Genomic DNA, 15,876 nt, shown 5'->3' on the forward strand with positions numbered 1-15,876 from the left:
GTCATCCGTGTACTTTTGCTTTGGTATTGGTATCCCAGAAGTAATGATGACCCGTGGACTGATCACACATAACAGAAGAAAACATAATTTATGCTTACCTGATAAATTCCTTTCTTCTGTTGTGTGATCAGTCCACGGCCCGCCCTGTTTTAAGGCAGGTAAATATCTTTTAAATTATACTCCAGTCACCACTTCACCCTTGGTTACTCCTTTCTCGTTGATTCTTGGTCGAATGACTGGGACTGACGTAGAGGGGAGGAGCTATATGCAGCTCTGCTGGGTGAATCCTCTTGCATTTCCTGTTGGGGAGGAGTTATATCCCAGAAGTAATGATGACCCGTGGACTGATCACACAACAGAAGAAAGGAATTTATCAGGTAAGCATAAATTATGTTTTTCCACACAGCATGTCTGAGGGATAATAAAATCCATATATACTTGGTTGCACATTTATTATCTTATGCAGATAAGGTAACCTGAAGTGTAAATGATAAATATTGTAAAAAAGTTCAAAGTTCCACAGAAACAAGACTTATTTTCTGCTTAGATATCACATGTATTAAGTCGGTAATCATATTGTCATGGAAAATTCAAGAATATAGTTTAGTTTAAAATAACCTCAGATTTTTGGTCAACGTTTAAGAATAAAATATTCCCAGCAATATAATCACTGTGTTTTCTATTGAATAACTTCTGCAACATTAAATAATAAACACATAAATGAATGGATAAATACATATGAATTTAAATATCTAAGCATTTCAAAGTAAAATATAAAGAAAATGAAGTGTTCATCCAACTATTCTAATCTCCTTACATTTGATATGCCTCTAAATAATAAAATATAAAATAGTGTAATTTTGATAATGACCAGCACGTAGGAGTTGCAACTTCAAGATGGGTACTCACTGTTTGCTCTACGTGTTGGATATGATAACATCAAGATGCATACTCACTGTTTGCTCTGCATGTTGGATATGATAACATCCACATGTGTACTAATGGTTTGCTCTACATGTTGGATATGATAACATCAAGATGCATACTCACTGTTTGCTTTACGTGTTGGATATGATAACATCAAGATCTGTACTCACTGTTTGCTCTACATGTTGAATATGATAACATCACGATGCATACTCACTGTTTGCTCTACGTGTTGGATAAAATGATATCCAGATGCATACTCACTGTTTGCTCTACGTGTTGGATATGATAACATCAAGATGCATACTCACTGTTTGCTCTACGTTTTGGATATAATATCAAGATGCATACTCACTGTTTGCTCTACGTGTTAGATATGATAACATCCAGATGCGTACTCACTGTTTGCGCTACGTGTTGGATACGATAACATCAAGATGCATACGCACTGTTTGCTCTACGTTCTGGATATGATAACATCAAGATGGGCACTCACTGTTAGCTCTACGTGTTGGATATTATAACATCCAGATGCGTACTCACTGTTTGCTCTACGTCTTGGATATGATAACATAAAGATGCATACTCACTGTTTTCTCTTCATGTTGGATATGATCCTATAGAAAAGTATAGAAGGCGCCACATAGCATAAAACTGAGGATATACAATAATGTGCAAGAACAAATACACATACAAATACTTATCTTGCAAATTATCGTATATCCTCAGTGTTATGCTACGTGGCGCCTTCTCTACTTTTCCTTAGAATTACTTTGAAGTGAATGGCTTTACACTCGAGGAGAGCTGCCTGAGTGAACATGTTCTTTGAATATTGGACTATATCTGGACTCATTTTAGACTATATGCATGTTTAGTGCACTATAGTACACATACTCTGTATTTATACTAGTTATATACTAGTTTATGGTTATTTATTTTTTGTACATGCTGGATATGATAATATCCAGATGCTTACTCACTGTTTGCTCTACGTGTCGGATATGATAACCTCCAGATGTATATTCACTGTTTGCTCTATGTGTTGGATATGATAACATCAAGATGGGTACTCACTGTTTGCTCTACGTGTCTGATATGATAACATCAAGATGGGTACTCACTGTTTGCTCTACGTGTCTGATATGATAACATCCAGATGCATACTCACTGTTTGCTCTGCATGTTGGATATGATAACATCCAGATGCGTACTAACTGTTTGCTCTAGGTGTTGGATATGATAAAATCAAGATGCATACTTACTGTTTGCTCTACGTGTTGGATATGATAAAATCAAGATGCATACTTACTGTTTCTCTACGTGTTGGATATGATAACATCAAGATTCATACTCTGTTTGCTATATATGTTGGATATGCTATGACACTATTTGGCTATATCACTAGGAGGGTGTGATTTTGTGCAGTTATATTTGCAACTGTATCCTTAATTGTTTGTTACCCCAGAGTGATGTTAAGATTAGAGAAATTGTTTTTTACTTAAAGGGCCAGTAAACCTAGCAAATAATGTTATATAATTCTGCACATAGTGCAGAATTATACAACATTCGCTTAGCACCAGATTTTTAAAGTGAAGGGTTTAATAGATATCTTGCAAAGAAAACAGAACGCCGCTCCTGGCTCTACTGAGCGTGTCTGTTTTCTTCTCCAAAGCTCATCGCGGGCACGCGGTCTAGTCACAGCGCATCCGATCGCGTTATTAAACTCAATGTAACTTGCTCCCGCTCTGGTAGCGTGCTACATTGAGTTTAATAGCGCGATCGGGCCGGCTGTGATTAGACAGCATGCCCAGATGCTCTTAGGAGAAGAAAACAGACCCTCTCAGTAGAGCCAGGAGCGGTGTTCTGTTTTCTTTGCAAGATATCTATTTAACCCTTCACTTTAGAAATCTGGCGCTAAGCTAATGTTATATAATTCTGCAATATGTGCAGAATTATAAAACATTATTTGCTAAGTTTACTGGCCCTTTAATGAATACAGTTCAAATACTTTTTTTGAAAGCACAAAATGTCCTCGTTCCATTCCTAACCAGATAATTATTTAACAGTGAATACAAATTATGCATCTGGAAATTGTTCTTCATTAGCCTTGTGCATTTGTGTTATTCGTGTTATAACGAGTGCCAAATATGGCCGCCAGCAGCAACATTCAGCTCTTTTCGGAGACAGATTTCTTCTTGTGAAAGTGCAACACACAAAGATCTGGATTTGCACAGATCTTCATAAATTCATTCTACTAGCAGTATTACACCATATCATATATTATTTTGAGGCACATCACATTTATTGAGATTTTATAACTGGGATGGACACTATCACAATAATTTTCCTTCTCTTTATTATATTTTTATTATGCAGATTTATATATTTTAATCACAATTATTTGATGTTGCACTTTTTTTTTTATTATTGATATAATTGTATATCATGTTTATTGAGTGTAGATTGTATTTTTATTTTTTGCACATTTATTATAAATCCATTACAATAAACAAAAAAGTAAGGGATGAAGCTTACCGTTATGGCCAGAACGACAACAGTATTTTCTTTATCAAACCATACATTTACCATCTTGATGCCCTCATCCTGGACAAGAATAGTACGTGGAAACAGGAAAAATACAACCAGGCCAGATATCAAAAGGCAAAGTACCACAGAAAGCATGACGTAACATTTCCTAGGCACAATATAATAAAAAAAAAAATTAAAACAGAGGAAAAGGTTTTTTTGCCATTTTTTTTTTTTTAAAGAGTTTTTTTACCGGAACATTTTCTATCATAAATTCAAATAAGAACATTTTACAAATCAATAAAGAATCCCTTCTTTAAAGAGACATACCAGGGCAAATTATCCAAGAGCTTTAAAGCCTCAGAACACTTTGCAAAGCAACTTTGCAATTTACACCCCATTAAACAAAAATTAGAAATACATATATTGCAAAATTGCTTGGACTATAATCCGGAGAGTCTGCACTGGAATGTCTCTTTAAAAAAATGGAGGAAGGGGAAGTTGATATTTTTCATGTAAAACATGATCTTGTAAATACACTAGAGAATGCAGATGTTTCCTTCCCCCTTTAAGCATTAAATATATATTTTTTGCAGTCTCACACCCAATATTGCCATTTGTTATTACTACTAGCCTCATTTTGTTTTCTTTTAAAAAAACAGTCTACACCTCAGTCATCTTAAAGTCTGTCTTACCTTAGATTAAGCTGCAAATAGCCTCCTGCACCCTTTCTATATCATGCAGCAGGAACGGTAATATAGTTATTTTGAAATTAATAATGTTTCTGGAAAGTTTGAAATGACTGCCAAACTCCTCCCACTGATGACATCACAATCTGGGCTGCATATTGCTTCCTATCACAAAAGGCTCACGAGTTGGATTCAAGAAACTGTCAATGCTATTCAGCAGAGTGCCTAGATGCAGCCCAGATCATGATGTCATCAGTGGGTGGAGCTTGGCAGCCATTTCAAACTGTCCAGAAACAATATTCATTTCAAAATAACTGTTTTACCGTTCCTGCTGCATGATATAGAAAGGGGTGCAGGAGACTACTTGCAGCTTAATCTAAGGTAAGACTTTAAGATGACTAAGATGTAGACTATGCCTTTAATGTCAGGACACAAACCCTTGTTTCTGCAATACCATGATTACATCTATTTGTGTGGAAGTATTAAAATGTTTAATTTAAAAGTATGCAAAATGATATGAAACTGCCAAATGCAAACATCATGAATTGATAATACAGGTACAAATCCCCAAATTTGGAATTCCAAAAATTATTCCGAAATCCAGACTTAATTAACCCCTTAACGACCAAGGACGTTCAGGGTACGTCCTACAAAAACTCACTTAATGACCAAGGACGTACCCTGTACGTCCTCAGGGTTTTCAACCGCTGGAAGTGATCGTCATCGCTTCCAGGTTATTGCAGTGATGCCTAGATATTGAGGCATCCTGCAATAATCTTTTTTAAGCATCCGATGCAGAGAGTCACTCTGTGGCCCTCTCTGCATCAGCCAGCGATGGTGCCGATTGTTGGTGGGAGCCATAGCAGGGAGGCGGGTTGGGCGGCCCATCGCTGGTGCGTGTTCTGAATCCTGTTCCTGAGTGTCCAGGAACGCGCGAGGAGGCGGGGGCAGGAGAGTGCGCAGACATCAACATATGCCGAAGGAGGGAGAGGGAAAATCATTTTTCAAAGGGATCCGGGAGGGGAAGGGGAAAAGGTATTGAGCTACACTACAGAAAATGGGATGTTAATATTTTTTTTTTTTAGAAATAAAGGGAACATTTGTAAGTAAACTGGGTACTGGCAGAAGATGGCGGCCAATAGGTAGAGGGGGGAGGCTTAGAGAGCTGTTTGGGAGGGGGATCAGGGAGGTTGGGGGTTATGGGGGATCCTACAGTTCATATAAAAAAAAAAAATATATATATATATATATATATATATATATAAACAGAATTCATGCTTACCTGATAAATTTCTTTCTCTTGTGATGTATCGAGTCCACGGATTCATCCATACTTGTGTGATATTCTCCTTCCTTACAGAAAGTGTCAAAGAGAGCACCCACAGCAGAGCTGTCTATATAGCTCCTCCCTTAGCTCCACCCCCCAGTCATTCGACCGAAGGCTAGGAAGAAAAATGAGAAACTATAGGGTGCAGAGGTGACTGAAGTTTTTTAAATAAAAATATACTACCTGTCTTAAATAAACAGGGCAGGCCGTGGACTCGATACATCACAAGAGAAAGAAATTTATCAGGTAAGCATAAATTCTGTTTTCTCTTGTAAGATGTATCGAGTCCACGGATTCATCCATACTTGTGGGATACCAATACCAAAGCTTTAGGACACGGATGAAGGGAGGGACAAGACAGGTACCTTAAACGGAAGGCACCACTGCTTGTAGAACCTTTCTCCCAAAAATAGCCTCCGAAGAAGTAAAAGTATCGAATTTGGAAAATTTGGAAAAAGTATGAAGCTAAGACCAAGTCGCCGCCTTACAAATCTGTTCAACAGAAGCCTCATTTTTAAAAGCCCATGTGGAAGCCATGGCTCTAGTAGAATGAGCAGTAATTCTTTCAGGAGGCTGTTGGCCAGCAGTCTCATAAGCCAAACGGATGATGCTTTTCAGCCAAAAAGAAAGAGGTAGCCGTAGCCTTTTGACCTCTCCGCTTACCAGAATAAACAACAAACAATGAAGATGTTTGACGGAAATCTTTAGTTGCTTGTAAGTAGAACTTTAAAGCATGAACCACATCAAGATTGTGCAACAGACGTTCCTTCTTTGATGAAGGATTAGGACACAGTGAAGGAACAACAATTTCCTGATTGATATTCCTATTAGAAACAACCTTAGGAAGGAATCCAGGTTTGGTACGCAAAACCACCTTATCTGCATGGAAAACAAGGTAAGGTGAGTCACACTAAAGCAGATAACTCAGAAACTCTTCGAGCCGAAGAGATAGCTACTAAAAACAAAACTTTCCCAGATAGAAGCTTAATATCTATGGAATGCATAGGTTCAAACGGAACCCCTTGAAGAACTTTAAAAACTAAGTTTAGGTTCCATGGCGGAGCAACGGGTTTAAATACAGGCTTAGTCCTTACTAAAGCCTGACTAAACACTTGAACGTCTGGGACATCTGCAAGACGTTTGTGTAAAAGAATAGACAAAGCAGATATCTGTCCTTTTAAGGAACTAGCTGATAATCCCTTCTCCAATCCTTCTTGGAGAAAAGACAATATTCTAGGAATCCTAATCTTACTCCATGAGTAACCCTTGGATTCACACCAATAAAGATATTTTAGCCAAATCTTTTGATAGATTTTCCTGGTGACAGGTTTTCTAGCATGAATCAGGGTATCAATGAACGACTCAAAGAAACCATGCTTTGATAGAATCAGGCGTTCAATCTCCAAGCAGTCAGACGCAGAGAAATTAGATTTGGATGCTTGAATGGACCTTGGATTAGAAGGTCCTGCCTCATTGGCAGAGTCCACGGTGGAACAGATGACATGTCCACTAGGTCTGCATACCAAGTCCTGCATGGCCACGCAGGTGCTATCAGAATCACCGAAGCTCTCTCCTGCTTGATTCTGGCAACCAGACGTGGGAGGAGAGGAAACGGTGGAAATACATAGGCCAGATTGAAGGACCAGGGCACTGCTAGAGCATCTCTCAGTACCGCAGGGGGATCCCGGGACCTGGACCCGTAACAAGGAAGCTTGGCATTCTGACGGGACGCCATCAGATCCAATTCTGGTGTGCCCCATAGCTGAGTCAGCTGGGCAAATACCTCCGGATGGAGCTCCCACTCCCCCAGATGAAAAGTCTTACCACTTAGGAAATCCGCCTCCCAGTTCTCTACCCCTGGGATATGGATTGCTGAAAGATGGCAAGAGTGAGTCTCCGCCCATCGGATTATTTTGGTTACCTCCATCATCGCTGGAGAACTCCGTCTTCCTCCTTGATGATTGATATAAGCTACAGTCGTGATGTTGTCCAACTGAAATCTGAGGAATTTGGCCGAAGCTAGCTGAGGCCACGCCTGAAGCGCATTGAATATCGCTCTCAGTTCTAGAATGTTTATCGGAAGGAGAGTTTCCTCCCGAGACCATAAGCCCTGTGCTTTCAGGGAGTTCCAGACTGCACCCCAGCCTAGCAGGCTGGCATCTGTCGTTACTATGAGCCACTCTGGCCTGCGGAAACACATTCCCTGAGACAGGTGGTCCTGAGACAACCACCAGAGAAGAGAATCTCTGGTCTCCTGGTCCAGATGTATTTGAGGAGATAAATCTGCAAAATCCCCATTCCACTGTTTGAGCATGCATAGTTGCAGTGGTCTGAGGTGTAGGCGGGCAAAAGGAACTATGTCCATTGCCGCTACCATGAGTCTGATTACCTTCATACACTGAGCCACTGATGGCCGAGGAATGGAATGAAGAGCTTGGCAAGTGGTTAAGAGTTTTGATTTTCTGACCTCCGTCAGAAATATTTTCATTTCTACCGAGTCTATCAGAGTCCCTAGGAAGGAAACTCTTGTGAGAGGGAAGAGAGAACTCTTTTTTATGTTCACCTTCCACCCGTGAGATCTCAGAAAAGCCAACACGATGTCCGTTTGAGACTTGGTTAGCTGGAAAGTCGACGCCTGAATTAAGATGTCGTCTAGATAAGGCGCCACTGCTATGCCCCGCGGTCTTAGAACCGCCAAAAGGGACCCTAGCACCTTTGTGAAAATTCTGGGAGCCGTGGCCAACCCGAAGAGAAGGGCCACAAACTGGTCATGCCTATCCAGAAAGGCGATTCTGAGGAATTGATAATGATCTCTGTGAATAGGGATGTGTAGATACGCATCCTTTAAGTCCACGGTAGTCATATATTGACCCTCCTGGATCAGAGGTAGAATAGTCCGAATAGTCTCCATCTTGAATGATGGTACACTGAGGAATTTGTTTAGAATTTTGAGATCCAAGATTGGTCTGAAAGTTCCCTCTTTTTTGGGAACCACAAACAGGTTTGAGTAAAAGCCTAGCCCTTGTTTCGCTTTTGTAACTGGGCGGATCACTCCCATGGTATGTAGGTCTACTACACAGCGTACGAACGCCTCTCTCCTTGTCTGGTTTGCAGTCAATTGAGAAATGTGAAATCTCCCCCTTGGGGGGGGGGGAGTCTTTGAAGTCCAGAAGATATCCCTGTGACACAATTTCTAAAGCCCAGGGATCGTGAACATCTCTTGCCCAAGCCTGAACGAAGAGAGAGAGTCTGCCCCCTACTAGATCCGGTCCTGGATCGGGGGCTACCCCTTCATGCTGTCTTGGAGGCAGCAGCAGGCTTCTTGGCCTGTTTACCCTTGTTCCAAGCCTGGTTAGGTCTCCAGACTGACTTGGATTGGGCAAAATCCCCCTCTTGCTTTGCAGCAGGGGAAGCTGAAGCGGGACCACCCTTGAAGTTCCGTAAGGAACGCAAATTATTTTGTTTGGTCCTCATTTTTGTTTTATCCTGAAGGAGGGCATGGCGTTTTCCTCCAGTGATGTCTGAAATAATCTCTTTCAGTCCAGGCCCGAATAGGGTCTTTCCTTTGAAAGGGATGTTCAAAAGTTTAGATTTGGATGACACATCAGCAGATCAGGACTTAAGCCATAACGCCCTGCGTGCTAAAATGGCAAAACCTGAATTCTTTGCCGCTAATTTAGCCAGTTGGAAAGCGGCATCTGTAATGAAAGAATTAGCCAACTTAAGGACCTTAATTCTATCCATAATATCCTCTAATGGAGTCTCCATCTGAAGAGCCTCTTCTAGAGCCTTGAACCAGAAAGCAGCTGCAGTAGTTACAGGAACAATGCACGCAATAGGTTGGAGAAGAAAACCTTGATGAACAAAAATTTTCTTCAGGAGACCCACTAAGCGAACGGTATACCTGGTCTATCCCACTCCTTAGTAACAATATTCGCAATCCTCTTAGGGACTGGAAAAACATCAGTGTAAACAGGAACCTCTAAGTATTTGTCCATTTTACACAATTTCTCTGGGACCACTATAGGGTCACAATCATCCAGTCGCTAATACCTCCCTGAGCAACAAGCGGAGTTGTTCAAGCTTAAATTTAAAGGCCGTCATATCAGAATCTGTCTGAGGGAGCGTCTTTCCTGAATCAGAAATCTCTCCCTCAGATAGCAAATCCCTTACCCCTACTTCAGAACATTGTGAGGGTATATCGGATACGGCTACTAAAGCGTCAGAAGGCTCAGTATTTGTTCTTAACCCAGAGCTGTCACGCTTTTCTTGTAAAAGTTTCGATAAAACCTCTGTGAGGGTTGTATTCATAACTGGCCATGTCTTGTAAAGTAAATGAAGTCGATGCACTAGAGGTACTTGGCGTCACTTGTGCGGGCGTTACTGGTTGTGACACTTCGGGAGAGCTAGATGGCAAACCGTCATTTCCTTCTGTCTGAGAATCATCTATTGCTATATTTTTAAGTGCTAAAATATGCTCTTTATAATTTATAGACATATCAGTGCAAGTGGGACACATTCTAAGAGGGGGTTCCACAATGGCTTCTAAACACATTGAACAAGGATTTTCCTTGATATCAGACATGTTAAACAGGCTAGTAATGAAACAAGCAAGCTTGGGAAACACTTTATTCAAAGTAAATAATACTTAGAAAAAAAGAGAAAAACAGATGCACAAACTCTGCAAAACAGTGTAAAAAAGCAGTAAACTTTACGAAATTTTTACAGTAGTATCATAAAGCCTTAGTAAGTTTGCACAGCCAGACAAATAAACGATTAACCCCTTAATGTAAAAACCGGATTGACAAAACGTCAAAAAACATAATTTATGCTTACCTGATAAATTTATTTCTCTTGTGGTGTATCCAGTCCACGGATCATCCATTACTTGTGGGATATTCTCCATCCCAACAGGAAGTTGCAAGAGGATCACCCACAGCAGAGCTGTCTATATAGCTCCTCCCCTAACTGCCACCTCCAGTCATTCGACTGAAGACAAGCAAGAGAAAGGAGAAACTATAGGGTGCAGTGGTGACTGTAGTTTAGAGTTAAAAAATACCTGCCTTAAAATGACAGGGCGGGCCGTGGACTGGATATACCACAAGAGAAATACATTTATCAGGTAAGCATAAATTTTGTTTTCTCTTGTAAGGTGTATCCAGTCCACTGATCATCCATTACTTGTGGGATACCAATACCAAAGCTAAAGTACACGGATGAAGGGAGGGACAAGGCAGGTACTTAAACGGAAGGAACCACTGCCTGTAAAACCTTTCTCCCAAAAATAGCTTCCGAAGAAGCAAAAGTATCAAATTTATAGAATTTTGAAAAAGTATGAAGCGAAGACCAAGTCGCCGCCTTGCAAATCTGTTCAACAGAAGCCTCATTTTTAAAGGCCCATGTGGAAGCCACAGCTCTAGTAGAATGAGCTGTAATCCTTTCAGGAGGCTGCTGGCCAGCAGTCTCATAAGCTAAGCGTGTTATACTTCTTAGCCAAAGCGAAAGAGAAGTTGCCGAAACCTTTTGGACTTTCCTCTGTCCAGAGTAGACAACAAACAAAGCAGATGTTTGACGAAAATCTTTAGTAGCTTGTAAATAATACTTTAAAGCACGAACCACGTCAAGATTGTGTAATAGACGTTCCTTCTTTGAAGAAGGATTAGGACACAATGATGGAACAACAATCTCCTGAATGATATTCTTATTAGATACCACCTTAGGTAAAAACCCAGGTTTGGTACGCAAAACTACCTTATCTGCATAGAAGATCAGATAAGGGGAATCACATTGTAAGGCAGATAACTCGGAAACTCTACGAGCCGAGGAAATAGAGACCAAAAATAGAACTTTCCAAGATAAAAGTTTGATATCTATGGAATGAAGAGGTTCAAACGGAACCCTCTGAAGAACTTTAAGAACCAAATTTAAACTCCATGGTGGAGCAACAGGTTTAAACACAGGCTTGATTCTAACTAAAGCCTGACAAAATGCCTGAACGTCTGGAACATCCGCCAGACGCTTGTGCAAAAGAATAGACAGAGCAGAAATCTGTCCCTTTAAGGAACTAGCTGACAATCCTTTCTCCAATCCTTCTTGGAGAAAAGATAATATCCTGGGAATCCTGACTTTACTCAATGAGTAACCCTTGGATTCACACCAATAAAGATATTTACGCCATATCTTATGATAGATTTTCCTGGTGACAGGCTTTCGTGCCTGAATTAAGGTATCAATAACTGACTCGGAGAAGCCATGCTTTGATAAAATCAAGCGTTCAATCTCCAGGCAGTCAGTCTCAGAGAAATTAGATTTGGATGGTTGAAAAGACCCTGAAGTAGAAGGTCCTGTCTCAGAGGCAGAGTCCATGGTGGAAGGGATGACATGTCCACCAGATCTGCATACCAAGTCCTGCATGGCCACGCAGGCGCTATCAAGATCACCGATGCTCTCTCCTGCTTGATTTTGGCAATCAGACGAGGGAGCAGAGGAAACGGTGGAAACACATAAGCCAGGTTGAAGGACCAAGGCGCTGCTAGAGCATCTATCAGCGTTGCCTTGGGGTCCCTGGACCTGGATCCGTAAGGAAGTTTGGCGTTCTGGCGAGACGCCATGAGATCCAGTTCTGGTTCGCCCCAACGTTGAACCAATTGTGCAAATACCTCCGGATGGAGTTCCCACTGCCCCGGATGAAAAGTCTACACCTGGGATATGGATAGCTGATAGGTGGCAAGAGTGAATCTCTGCCCAACGAATTATCTTTGAAACTTCCAACATCGCTAGAAAACTCCTTGTTCCCCCTTGATGGTTGATGTAAGCCACAGTCGTGATGTTGTCCGACTGAAATCTGATGAACCTCATTGCCGCTAGCTGAGGCCAAGCTTGAAGAGTATTGAATATCGCTCTTAGTTCCAGAATGTTTATTGGGAGGAGGGTCTCCTCCTGAGTCCACGATCCCTGAGCCTTCAGGGAGTTCCAGACTGCCCCCCAGCCCAGAAGGCTGTCATCTGGCTATTGTCCAATCTGGCCTGCGAAAGGTCATACCTTTGGACAGATGGACCCGAGATAGCCACCAGAAAAGAGAATCCCTGGTCTCTTGATCCAGATTTAGTAGAAGGGACAAATCTGTGTAATCCCCATTCCACTGACTGAGCATGCAGAGTTGCAGCGGTCAGATGTAGACGGGCAAACGGCACTATGTCCATTGCCGCTACCATTAAGCCGATTACTTCCATACACTGAGCCCTGAAGGGCGAGAAGTGGAATAAAGAACACGGCAGGAATTTAGAAGTTTTGATAACCTGGTCTCTGTCAGGTAAATCCTCATTTCTACAGAATCTATTAGAGTTCCCAGAAAGGAGACTCTTGTGAGAGGGGATAGAGAACTCTTTTCTTCTTTCACTTTCCACCCATGCGACCTCAGAAATGGCAGAACTATGTCCGTATGAGACTTGGCAATTTGGAAATTTGACGCCTGTATCAGAATGTTGTCTAAATAAGGGGCTACTGCTATGCCCTGCGGCCTTAGGACCGCCAGAAGTGACCAAAGAACCTTCGTAAAGATTCTTGGGGCTGTAGCTAACCCAAAGGGAAGAGCTACAAACTGGTAATGCCTGTCTAGGAAGGCAAACCTGAGAAACCGATGATGATCTTTGTGTATCGGAATGTGAAGATAAGCATCCTTTAAATCCACTGTAGTCATGTATTGACCCTCCTGGATCACAGGTAGGATGGTACGAATAGTATCCATCTTGAATGATGGGACCCTGAGAAATTTGTTTAAGATCTTGAAATCTAAGATTGGTCTGAAGGTTCCCTCTTTTTTGGGAACCACAAACAGATTTGAATAGAATCCATGTCCCTGTTCCTCCTTTGGAACTGGGTGGATCACTCCCATAACTAGGAGGTCTTGAACACAGTGTAAAAATGCCTCTCTCTTTATCTGGTTTGCAGATAATTGTGAAAGGTGAAATCTCCCTTTTGGAGGAGAAGCTCTGAAGTCCAGAAGATATCCCTGGGATACAATTTCCAACGCCCAGGGATCCTGGACATCTCTTGCCCAAGCCTGGGCGAAGAGCGAAAGTCTGCCCCCTACTAGATCCGTTTCCGGATCGGGGGCCAATCCTTCATGCTGTCTTAGAGGCAGCAGCAGGCTTTTTGGCCTGTTTACCTTTGTTCCAAGTCTGGTTAGGTCTCCAGACCGACTTGGACTGGGCAAAAGTTTCCTCTTGCTTTGTATTAGAGGAAGTTGATGCCGCACTTGCCTTGAAGTTTCGAAAAGCACGAAAATTAGACTGTTTGGCCCTTGATTTGGACCTATCCTGAGGAAGGGCATGACCTTTTCCTCCAGTGATATCAGAAATGATCTCCTTCAAACCAGGCCCGAATAGGGTCTGCCCCTTGAAGGGAATATTAAGCAGCTTAGACTTTGAAGTAACGTCAGCTGACCATGATTTAAGCCATAGCACCCTATGCGCCTGAATAGCAAAACCAGAATTCTTAGCCGTTAGTTTAGTCAAATGAACAATGGCATCAGAATCAAAAGAATTGGCTAGCTTAAGTGCTCTAAGCTTGTCAAGTATATCATCCAATGGGGTCTCTACCTGTAAAGCCTCTTCCAGAGACTCAAACCAGAAGGCCGCAGCAGCAGTGACTGGAGCAATGCATGCAAGGGGCTGTAGAATAAAACCTTGTTGAATAAACATTTTCTTAAGGTAACCCTCTAATTTTTATCCATTGGATCTAAGAAAGCACAACTGTCCTCAACAGCGATAGCAGTACGCTTAGCTAGTGTAGAAACTGCTCCCTCCACCTTAGGGACCGTTTGCCATAAGTCCTGTGTGGCAGCATCTATTGGAAACATTTTCTTAAAAATAGGAGGGGGAGAGAACGGCACACCTGGTCTATCCCATTCCTTAGTAATAATCTCTGTAAACCTTTTAGGTATTGGAAAAACATCAGTGTAAACAGGTACTGCATAGTATTTATCCAATTTACACAATTTCTCTGGCACTGCAATTGTATCACAGTCATTCAGAGCAGCTAAAACCTCCCTGAGCAACACGCGGAGGTCTTCAAGCTTAAAATTAAATGTTGATACTTCAGAATCAGGTTGAATCCTCTTCCCTGAGTCAGAAAAATCACCCACAGAAAGAAGCTCTCCTTCCTCAGCTTCTGCATATTGTGAGGGGGTATCAGACATAGCTACAAAAGCGTCAGTATGTTCTGTATTTCTTCTAACTCCAGAGCTGTCTCGCTTTCCTCGTAACCCAGGTAGTCTGGATAATACCGCTGACAGTGTATTATCCATGACTGCCGCCATGTCTTGCAAAGTAAACGCCATGGGCGCGCTAGATGTACTTGGCGCCTCTTGAGCGTGAGTCCCTTGAGCGGGATTTAAAGGTTCTGACACATGGGGCGAGTTAGTCGGCATAACTTCTCCCTCGTCAGATTCCTCTGGTGATAAATTTTTTAAAGACAAAATATGGTCTTTATTACTTAAAGTGAAATCAGTACATTTGGTACACATTCTAAGAGGGGGTTCCACCATGAATTCTAAACATAATGAATAAGGAGTTTCCTCTATGTCAGACATGTTTAAACAGACTAGCAATGAGACCAGCAAGCTTGGAAAACACTTTAAGAAAAATAAAAAAGGTCAGAATTTGAAAAACAGTGAAAAAAAGCAGTAAATCAAACAACATTTTTACAGTGTGTATAATAAGCTAACAGAGCATTGCACCCACTTGCAAATGGATGATTAACCCCTTAGTTTAAAAAACGGATCCAAAAAACGATAGACGTTTTTTTTAACAGTCACAAGAAACTGCCACAGCTCTGCTGTGGCCCTACCTTTCCATACAATCGACTTTGGAAAGCCTAAAAGCCCTTTAGAGAGGTCCTATAGCATTCAGGAGACTTCTTGAGGGAAGCTGGATGTCTCAGTCTGCAAAAGTTACTGCGCAATTAAGCGCTAAATTAGGCCCCTCCCACTCATGTCTACACAGTGGAAGGCCTAAGAAAACTGTTTCTAGGCAAAATTTAAGCCAGCCATGTGGAAAAAAACTAGGCCCCAATAAAGTTTTATCACCAAAACATATATAAAAACGTTTAAACACTCCCAGCAAACGTTTTATATGACAGGAATTGAAAAATAATAAGAGTATTACCTCTGACAGTAAGCATGATACCAGTCGCTATTAAATCACTGTAATCAGGCTTACCTTAAATAAATCTGGTATCAGCAGCATTTTCTAGCATTTACATTCCTCTAGAAAAAAACAGAATTTATGCTTACCTGATAAATTACTTTCTCCAACGGTGTGTCCGGTCCACGGCGTCATCCATAACTTGTGGGAATATTCTCTTCCCCAACAGGAAATGGCAAAGAGCACAGCAAAAGCTGTCCAT

At 41.5% G+C, this 15,876-nt stretch overlaps 1 protein-coding gene across 3 annotated transcripts in view; it reads right to left on the reverse strand.

Annotated features, from left to right (window-relative positions):
• Positions 1-15,876, reverse strand: part of TMEM106C (transmembrane protein 106C) — a 373,766-nt gene that overhangs the window by 208,651 nt on the left and 149,239 nt on the right. For all 3 annotated transcript variants that reach the window (XM_053708252.1, XM_053708251.1, XM_053708249.1), the window contains one exon: positions 3,463-3,622. In XM_053708252.1, the coding sequence (XP_053564227.1) occupies positions 3,463-3,622 (160 nt within the window). The remainder of the gene's footprint in view (positions 1-3,462; positions 3,623-15,876) is intronic.

Source organism: Bombina bombina, chromosome 3 (assembly GCF_027579735.1).
Source record: "Bombina bombina isolate aBomBom1 chromosome 3, aBomBom1.pri, whole genome shotgun sequence".
In the NCBI taxonomy this organism is placed as follows: Eukaryota; Metazoa; Chordata; class Amphibia; order Anura; family Bombinatoridae; genus Bombina; species Bombina bombina.